Consider the following 10195-nt stretch of genomic DNA (forward strand, 5'->3'; position numbering starts at 1 on the left):
TGTGTTCCGGTCGCCATCTCTCAGGGCCTGACACAAGTGTGGTGTCAGCAGAGGACGCAGGCGGAGCAGTGGTTTATTTTACCAGCACCAGCATTTTGACACTGTTGGCTGTGAGCGAAGAAGCTTCGTCTCTGTCACGGGTTCGGTGCACAGACACACTCGTGCACTACACACTGATTTACAGTAGGAGGTGGTGAAGATGAAACTGAGGATTACATTTTTTTCCAATTGTTATTTTAGAGATTATTTAGAAATAATCAAAATATGCATCTATTCATATGGATACATATTTTCATTAGGTTGTGTAAGATTTTATGCATAAATGTCATTAAAAATACCAGTGGCAGCTCAGTGCTGGCTCAGTGTAAATGCATAAATAACCTGTAAAATGTGAGATGATGTCAGACTTGTTTAGATTTTGTCCATTTTCTTTTATAGCCATTGTGTTACAGATTAAAAGTTTTAGGGTTTTAATCGTGGCCAACAGTATAGAAAGGTAGCGTCATTCCGAACTGCTGTAGTTGTGACAGTGGAAAAACAAGACACGTTTGAATGCACAAGCGTCATGCTGTAAAACCTCCCTGTAGTCAGGCTGGTATTTTGTTGTCCGTCGGCAGTTCTCCAAGGCCAGGGTGTTGCAGTCACCTGGTAGTTGACACACCTGACAGCCTTCAAAGCTGAAACCAGTCCTTCTGGCCCTGATGTGCCACAGAGATCAGATCCTGTACAGTGAATACATTTGGCAATAATCACAGGCATATTTCACAGGGATTTTGCATGATTCTTAAAGATTTGCAATTCCAATTTCAAAATGTTAATGTTTCCAGCAAAATGCTCTGAGTGCATAAAGTCTGTGATATTAGTGAATACATTTTCAGGAAACCCTTGTTTTTTGTCAGCGGGAATATAAAACAGTGTATTTACAGTTACATATGATGTAACAGAGAGTGTGCTCAGTTGTGTGTGCTGGCTGCTGACCTTTACAAGCTCCTGTAAGACACATCTGCATCTGACATACAAAGCTTAGACTTTAAATTAAATGTTGGGGAAAGTTCTGTCTGGTCCGTCAGGATCTGTTCAAGTTTTTATGACCACGCAGTTATCAGATAGTTCATCTTTTAGTAAATTTGACTGGTATGAAGCAGGGTAGTCAGGAGGCCCGGGGATATTCAGATAGATGTCAAAACGGACTTCGTCTGAAAAGAATCTCTTCTGACCTTTTGTCTCTTTGCTTCTTTCAGCCTTAATTGGGATCACTGTGTAAAGTGTCTGCTGGCAGGTTTCCAGCTCTCCAGGTTTTTCACTTTCCCTCCCCTGACTCTTACATCATGTAGCTGTAACAAGGACAGTAACCAGGGCTGACGATGGGTGAAGGGTGGCAGCAGTGCCCTAAATACACTACTGAGTCCCTTAACTGGACATGAGTGGCAGACAGCAGGGCGGCGCTCTAACTCTCCTGGCCTGGGCTCTACTCGACAGGGAAGTGTAGCCGTTCAAGGCCCCAGCTGCTGCATAAAACTGGGCATCACTCGCTGTCTTATAGCTCATCAGCTTACCTGAATGGAGCAGGTTGACAGGTCGTGACACACTGATTGCCGATGGCTGCATGAGGTCTGGACTGACTCACTGTGAAGCAGTAACACAAGCCAGCACAGCAGGAAACATCTGTTGGTAGAGCAGCAGTTTTGTGCACATACAGTAGCAGCTGCAGGTGATGTCACAGACTCTTCTCTGTCTCTCAGGTATGATCTAAACATCTAATATGCCAGCCACACTTCAGTCTGTCTGACAGGTCCACTTACACCAGTACAGTGACTCATGCCAGTACCGTACCACTGGAGCCAACTCCACACCGTGTAGTTGTTTGCTTTGCCATATAGGAAAGAAAATGTAGACTTTCAGCCTGTCAGTGATAGAACTGGTTGTGCTAGCATTTCCACTAGCAAGCAATTCCACTACTGTGTCTGTGTGTTACCTGAGTGGACCTAGGTGGACGCAGGGTGTGTGGACTCAGGATATGTATTTCTAACCGTTTAAACTGCCACTGCTCATTAATGGGTGGAGCATCTTGCTGCCACTGCTGGTGCTCTCTCTGTGTCTGGGTCTTTGTGGGTCCACGACCAGTTTGACCAGTTTCAGGCTGGTTATTACCGTTCCTGGGTCAGGTCTCTCTTTTTTTATTCAGAAAGGGGGGTGGGTTTCTGCAAGACTTTCGATCAGGTCCAAAGTCATGAAGGCTCCTAGCACATCGCAGTGGCCTCTCTTGGTTCGGCTTTTTTGAAAGATGCTTTTTGGCTTTGTTGTTGAGAATTGGATGAGAAGATTCATACCACCCTAATGTCTGTATACTAAATATGAAAGTAGAACCAGAAGACAATTAGCTTAGCTTAGCAAAAAAACTAGAAGCTGTGGGAAACAGTCTGGCTCTGTCTATATTTTACAGGGTGGTACTGCATGTGTGGAACGACTTCTGGGCTGGGCACAGTAACCTCATACCTTCATCTTCAGCTTAGATGTGACCTTCGTACAGTATCAAACTTCTCATCTAAGAATGCAAGAACACGATGAAGCGTATTTGCCAAAATGTCAGACTGTTGAAGCCTCCACATGAATCCAGATGCCGTCACTAACGCTAAAGTCAACTTGCAGAGCGATTAGTATCTGACAGCAGAGAGCTCAGAGGCTCTGACGGTGTGTCAGTATCAAAATGTGAAAACCAGGATGAAGCTGCAGTCACTGTTCACAGATAGCTCATCAAGCTGCAAAAATATTCTGAGTGATATTCCAGCCAGATCTATATCCATACAGGCAGAACCCACATGTGAGGTAAGAAAAGATGGAGTCTATCACTCTGGCTCCTTCTGGTCCCAGGCAGACCTGGAACTGCTGCTCTTCAGCTGGGGCTCCTCCTGGGGCTCAGGCTGCAGAGTACACAGCTCCTCAGCCACTTCTTCTTTCTGAGATCCTCTCTTCTCTCCTCTCATGTCCTCACGCTCACTCCCTTTTCATCATTTAGTCATCAGGATGTGCTTCAGTTCTCTGCCTCGGGAGGCTAAAAATGGCTACCGCCTCTCAGTAGCTGAGAGCTGTACAGTCCTCACACTGCTAGCATCAAGTGAATATGTATTCATGTAGTAATACTGCTTGCAAACCAATGATGATAAGATGATGTTAGGGGGTAGGACTAGATAAGTCTAACTTCTTCCTACTCCGTTCAAGCATGTACTAGGTATAAGTAAATTGAAAATATTTTTGTGGACATGTCTGGAATTATGTGTGATTACATACTGACTGTTGTTACATGTTTGAAAGAATAAATAAATCAAATCAAATCAAATCAAGTAGTAAAAGGAGAGAAAATGCAGCTGTGAACTAAACAGCCTTTACCAGGAGACATTTGTCTCTTTGGAACTTGGCTCATTACTGAGAAGAATTCTCTTTAAATCACTAAGATTAACAGTCAGTGTCATTGTGTTTACACTGTTTGGGAACAAGGTATTTTTGTGTCGAGTCAGCTAGTTGCAAACAAGTTGTGCTGTAGTGTTAATGTTGTGGCGGGCAAGGATCTGCACAGCAGCATCACAGGATAGCACCAGTACATTTCACTGATCTTTCCCTCTCCTCCTCTTCTCCCCTCCACTCGCCAGCAGCTTACTAACTGCTGAACTAAGCTTTTGTTTTACACCATTGCTCTGGGTGCTCCACAGGGAAGAGCTCAGGCATAAGATTAGATACAAGTTCTTTCTTTCTTCTCCACATTTCTCCCCTCTTCCTACAATCACTTTCTTCTCAGTGGCCTGTTTCGGCACACCTGGAGTAATGAGGGGGAATGGGGGGGTTTGTGGATTTTAACTGTTTGAATAGAATGACAGTGCCCCGCTTAAAGCAGTCGGCGTGTCCTCCGACTCGTTACGCTGGCTGTTCCTGATGTGCTGTTGATTGTTGATTAGGGGTGTGGTCACCATAGAATCTGGTTTTCAGCTGTGTATATTAACACCAGTAATAATGTACATGTGGTATTAGCTGGGCTTAAACGATCTGTTCCCCATGCTCCACCCCCAGTCACAGTCTCCCACTTGTGCTGCTGGGAGAGATGGGAATTGTCAGCAAGGGAGCTTTAAATAAACCACAACAGAGCCAGAGTATGTTTCTATTCTCTGTAATTAGCCCCCTGACAAAAAAAGAGTAATTAAATCAGAATCTTCTTGTACAGTGTTTCAAAGTAATAAATGGTTATTGACTGATTTAACGAGCTGGCTTTCTCCGCCTCTCACTGCGGCTCTGCCATCATATTGCACTTTTTATGGACACTGTTACTGGACCAATGGGTTTATTTGGCCCATCTGAGTAATAAAATTCAGATCAGTGATCTGTGGTCCTCTGAGCCGGCTAATTCTGCATTTAACTGTTAAATTTGCATGTTTTTAAAATATTCTCTTCTGGTCCTCCATCCTGCCAGATGGCCTCCTTAACAACAGTCTACACTCTCTGTCCAATTATACTAAGAGCCTGATACTCGCCGAGAGCCAGTTGCACCAGCTTTCAGGGGATCAGCACAAACTGGCAGCACAACTGACTCTCTGCTCCGCTATGTGCGTGTGTGTGTGTGTGTGTGTGTGTAGAACTGGGTGGCACACTGTTGTTGGCATGAGTCTGTGCGAAAGATTTACAGCTGAAGACGATCCCATGTGACTGTGCGTCCAATCTGTTTCCATGGTGACCGCTGCATTTCAGAAGCCATCGCTGAATGAGAAAAATAAATCATCCGCTGCTCAAAATTGGGAACACGATATTATTTGGAGGCCCGGACAGCATGCGGGCGGCACAGTGGGGCTCATTCAGACCATCAGAGGCTGAAAATGGGCTTCGCTGACACAGAGGGGCAGAAGTCTGAAGAAAAATAAGGCAGAACAAAAGTGTGTAAATAAACTGCATTAATAATGTATCGTTATTATAACTGCATCTCACTTTTAAATAAATCATCATGTCTTGTTGTGTAGTGAAACATGTGGGAGGTGTTTATCATCTCCCTCGGCCCATGTAGCACCAGGGTGTCTGTTTTATTATCCAGCCTTCAGTCCTCACCAGAGATGTTTGACTGAAAAGCAGTAACTGCTGATGGGGACCACAGCTTGGCTTCAGCTGATGATTTTAGCTGAATGTCACCCTCTTTGCTGTCTCTTGAATTCACTGGTGTGTATTTGTCCAGAAGATCATTTAGTGTCTGCAAATGAACTTTAAAAATAACCAAATCTGAGTAATGGGGAAAAAGGAAAACAGAAGAATATCCGTGTGAATAAGTTAACACAACAAATGCTCCCCATGGTCATAAAATAGCACTAAATATGGTTTAAAAACCATCGTGGGAAAGTCCACCATAATGCCTTTAATAAATGTGACACTGTCTGATTCACGGTGGATGTGAAATAAACAGTGCTGACAAACCTTTAGCCTCAGTTATGCATATGAGAATTGTCAGTATTGTACAGTCACTGCATGCAAGTCTTTGCATATCTGAATAAATCGTTATCACATCAAGCAGAGGCTGGTGCAGCGAGTGTGTTTGAGTCACTGCAATAAATACAAATAAACATAAATAAATATTTAAAATCCTCTGCTTCCCTAAACCCTCACTGTGTAAAAATATCTCTTTTATTTGGTTTAAATTCATTTAGATTGTGTGATTTCTTTGCAAATCCTCTTCATTGCGTTGTTCTACAGTATATGAAGTTAATTAAAAAAACAATTAGTGCAAAAGATCTGTCTTTGGTGTCTCTCTGCCAGGTGAAGGCTATAAATCAACTTGAGCATTTTTACCCTGCTTGACTGTGCAGAAATGTAATGTGGTTCACTGGCGACTGCATGAATCCAGCAGCGCCGTAATGTTTCAGAGCATTTCATTTTGAGCAAAAACATGATGCCAAGCTATAAATCACACATGAATATATCTGAGTGGGAATATTGCTGTGGATCTCCTGAGAAAACAATCAGCTCATGAGCTACTGTATATTACATTAGATGTAATGCAATGAGAAAAACCTACTTATGTAATGTGCTAATGTCATTACATTCTCATTTGGTTATTGTCATCTAATCTGCTCTCTTATATTCTATGTTTATGCATGTGGTCCCATGAATGTAGTTCATACAAACAAGTCTTATACCCCACAGCTTACACGGTAATGCTCTCTGTGTCCTGCAGATGGCACTGCGCTGACTGAGCTATCCTGGTCATCATCCCTGGCTGTAGTGGCCATCTCCTTCTCGGGCCTCTTCACCTTTGTCTTCCTCATGCTGGCCTGCCTCTGCTGCAAGAAGGGCAAGATTGGCTTCAAGGTGAGCTTCTCCTCTGCACTGAGCTGGAGGGCATTGTTTCTCCTCGACCTCCACGTTAAACATGGAAAAATGAGGCATGACAACAAAGTGAACTCTCTCACTCACACACACGCACACACACTCATTAAATCATATGTAGTTTTTATGAAGTCTTGCATAGAGATGTGCATTGCGACGGCCTTTGCCCATAAGCATTGCTGTAAATGGCCTGAACACAGAACATTTCTCACAGCCTCTTATTATACTCCCACTATATCCAGTACGTGAGCTGCGTCCATTTACACTTATGTTGATAGGAAGTAAACAGAACCACAGACAAAGTGGGAGATGCTGTGTTTCTGCAGCGGCGGGAGGCCTGCAGCTTTTCAGGGCTGGCTTGTGTAGTTGGACTGGACCTGTGTCTCCAGGCTGATGCTGAAATAGGTCATGGCGGCAGAGAAAATATGACAGAACAAGGAAGAAAAAGTGTGTGTGTGTGTGTGTGTGTGTGTGTGCGTGCGCATTGAATGAACCAAGTGCTACTGCATGCATTTGTTCTTGCACGCATGTTAGTAGAAGTACTTAGATCCTTTACTAAAGTAAAAGTAGCAGTACCACGGTGTAAAAATACTTACAAGTTACAAGTAAAAGTCTTGCAATGAAAATGTTACTTAAGTAAAAGTACAAAAGTATTAGCAGCAAAACATACTTAAAGTACTAAAAGTAAAAGTACTCAGTATGCAGACAGTCACATTTACCAGTTACATATATCTTTGGATTATAATTACTGGTGTTCTTTTGTGTCCATCACATTTAATGCTGCAGCTGCTAAAGGGGGAGCTGATCAATTTTATAATTTGAAGTACTGTTGAGAATCGTTTGACTCTTCCACCAAAGATCAATAAAGTCTTATGATTATATTGTGATTTTTGCATTAGTCTGCTTCTGAAAAGTAACTAGTAACTAAAGTTATAAAAGTAGTGGAGTAAAAAGTACAATATTTGCATCTAAAATGTAGTGAAGATGAAGTATGAAATAGCATAAAATGAAAATACTTAGGTAAAGTTAACAAACCTCAAGACTGTACTTCAGTACTTGAGCAAATGTACTTGGTTACTTTCCACTACTGACCCTCTCATCAAGCACCTCCAGAGGTCAAAACGTCCAGGCACTAAAAACACATCAAATAGCCAAATAACAGTACCCTCATCTGGCACTGAAACTGCTGGTAGTAGTCACGAGAAAATGAATCAAGAACTTTTTCAGTGTATTCATTTGTCAGAAGTATGTAAGTAATTAACATAATTCAAGTCAGTGATCACAAGCGTCTATAGCCATGTTGCATAACATCCTGTTTTCTCTTGAGGCTGTATGTGTTTAGTGTGTCGGGGTGTCTGCAGGGAGCAGCCCTCTATCGATCGCATACTGTATGCTGTGCCTGGTGTGTGGGTTGGACCACCCAGCTCGGACCTGTCAGGGTGTGTCTGAGTAAGGGGCTGGAGTGGGAGGAGGAGGAAGAGAGAGGGCGCGAGGGCGTGAGGAAGGGCATACCCATGAGCCCACAGTGCATCCGGCCTCGGGGCCCCATCTAGAATTAGACACAGCCTCTCCCAGAGCAGGAAGAGGGAATTTCAGAGGGGGGAAAACTTCAAGAGGAGACCAGAGAGAAAAGTCCTCTGTGTTTCACAAACAAAGGAAAGATGAGGAGCTTCCTCTGGGTCGGGGGGGCACTCTGGGGTTTGGACTCGATGTTGGGGTTTACACTGGAGATGCCGCAGTAGTAGGCTTTTCATGTCTGGTAACAGCACAAAGCCAGGCGAGCCCGTGCCCCCGTTCCAGGCTTTGAACTCGGCTAAATTAAAGGGCCTGGCTGTAGCTTTACATTCAACATGGAATGAAACTGCCAAGAAATCTAACTTGTACATTTCATTAGAAACTCCAAACCTTGAGCCACAGTGGGGGAGCAGAATTTGCTACATGTTAGTTTTATTAGATGGCAAAAAAATCTCGCCATAATCAATAGACGCTCTAAATGTGATTTAGTGTCTTAAATTTCTTTTAATTTGTAAGAACAGTAGACTTAAATGAGGTTATTCAAACCCTTGATCACTAATACAAATGGAGACTGAGGCCCAAAGCAACATTTGTGAAAAGTGTCTGTCACTTGTTTTATGCACATTCTCCTTTAATTTCATTAGGAAACGTTTAAGCTATAAACATTAGGAGGTTCTGTTGCCTAATGAATATACAGCTTAACTACAAAGTTGTATGCAACTGGGATAAAAATGGTGGAGGTTGGACTAAAGGTTAACGTGGAAGACCTGGGTGAAGCAGGAGGTCGGGGTCAGAGGTCAGGCGTGGATGGTCCTGAACGGTGCCGTGTCAGGGCGTAGGTGTGTCCCTGGACCAGTGAGGCGCAACGTTGCCTTGCAGATGGCTTCTGAGAGAGAGAGAAAGAGAGAGGAAGAGAGTGAGTGATGTCACAAGTATAGTATGTGAAACCCCCCAACCCTCCTCCTCCCACTTGTATTTTTCTCTCTTACATTTTTGTGGAGGCTCAGTTTCTCTGCTCTCCCTCATGAGATGACCACAGGTTCGTTCTCGCCTGTGAACTGGGACATGGTGCTCCTCCTCCTTCCTCTCTCTCCCCCCTTATTCGTTGTCTCTCCCTCCATCCCTCCATCCCCAGCAGTCCCATGGACATTAAGTGGTCAGCTACAAAGCCTCTTCCTCCTCTCTGGACTCAACAATGGGACTCTCTCTGCAGAATGTTGATGGCTTTTTCTGTCTGTGCTCCTCCTGGTACCACCAACCTCCTGCACCCCTCACACCACTGGGAGTCCTGGGGGGCAGTGTGTGTGTGTGTGTGTGTGTGTGTGTGTGAGGAAGCCAGAAAGAGATCTGACATGTCTTCACCTGTGGACTCTGAGGAGAGGTAAGTTTACCAGCAGGGACATAATCAGTGGTTTTGGTTTTAGGATAAAAAGGGGGATTTAAAGGAAAAAGCAAATGATGATCTTTAAACATTTTAGGAAAATTAATTGGCACCTTGCAAACCACAGGATTTGTAACTGTTTTCTGCCACAACTTAAGTCATATTCTGAAAAGCACATTATACTGTAAACCTATGTTTGGTTAGTTTTTTCCCTGTTATGGATATTTTAACACCATGAAAACATTAAATAAACGATTGATTTAGCAATCAGTGATTAGTGGATCACCTGAAAACGTTTTCAAGCAAAAATGATACAATTCTGTGACTTTAGCTTCTTATATCTGATGATTTGCTACTTTTCTTTGCTGCCTTTGCAGCATTATATAATCGTTGAAGTTTGGACTTTTTTTTAAAGACGTCACCTCACGTTGTAAGAAAGTTTGTTGGCTCACAAATGTTGTTTCCCACCTGCTTTTGATACATTTTAATGGAGGATGTGTGGAAAGATCCAAGAGTCAGTTTTGCTGTTTGGTAAATGCTGGTGTGTATGTGTGTGTGTTGATGTGGAGAGTGAAACCACATGTTTAATGGGAGGGTGCACAAGGCCATGTGAAGATGTGCATGTGAGGCTGAGGGAGGGCGTGCAGTGTGCGTGTGTGTTCCCGAGGGACAGAACGAAGTGAGAGATGGAGGTGTTTATGTGTGTGTGTATGTCGCACAGGCATACAAGGTCACATTTTTCCAGCATGGCAACCCCGCTGCTCTCCAGCTCCCAACTAAGAGACTTTTATTCTGACATCCGGTCTGTGGATGCAGCCAAGTCCCTCCCCTCCTCATCCTCTTATCCTGTGATGTGTCACTACGTTCGGTCAAACAGGATGGATCTTTCAGAGGCTCCTCGCTGCTCATCCAACCCGGGGCTTTGGGAAACACACCAATCGTAAA

General features: G+C 43.6%; 1 protein-coding gene across 2 annotated transcripts in view; it reads left to right on the top strand.

The window, feature by feature from the left end:
* aatkb (apoptosis-associated tyrosine kinase b) overlaps positions 1-10195 on the top strand; it is a 42573-nt gene that overhangs the window by 15182 nt on the left and 17196 nt on the right. The window contains exon 2 of one of the 2 annotated variants that reach the window (XM_020604606.1): positions 6203-6336. In XM_020604606.1, the coding sequence (XP_020460262.1) occupies positions 6203-6336 (134 nt within the window). Of the gene's footprint in view, positions 1-6202; positions 6337-9157; positions 9251-10195 lie in introns of those variants that run through there. The other variant, XM_020604607.1, reaches the window with a different exon arrangement.

This window comes from Monopterus albus, unplaced genomic scaffold, assembly GCF_001952655.1.
Source record: "Monopterus albus unplaced genomic scaffold, M_albus_1.0 scaffold67.1, whole genome shotgun sequence".
NCBI lineage: Eukaryota > Metazoa > Chordata > Actinopteri > Synbranchiformes > Synbranchidae > Monopterus > Monopterus albus.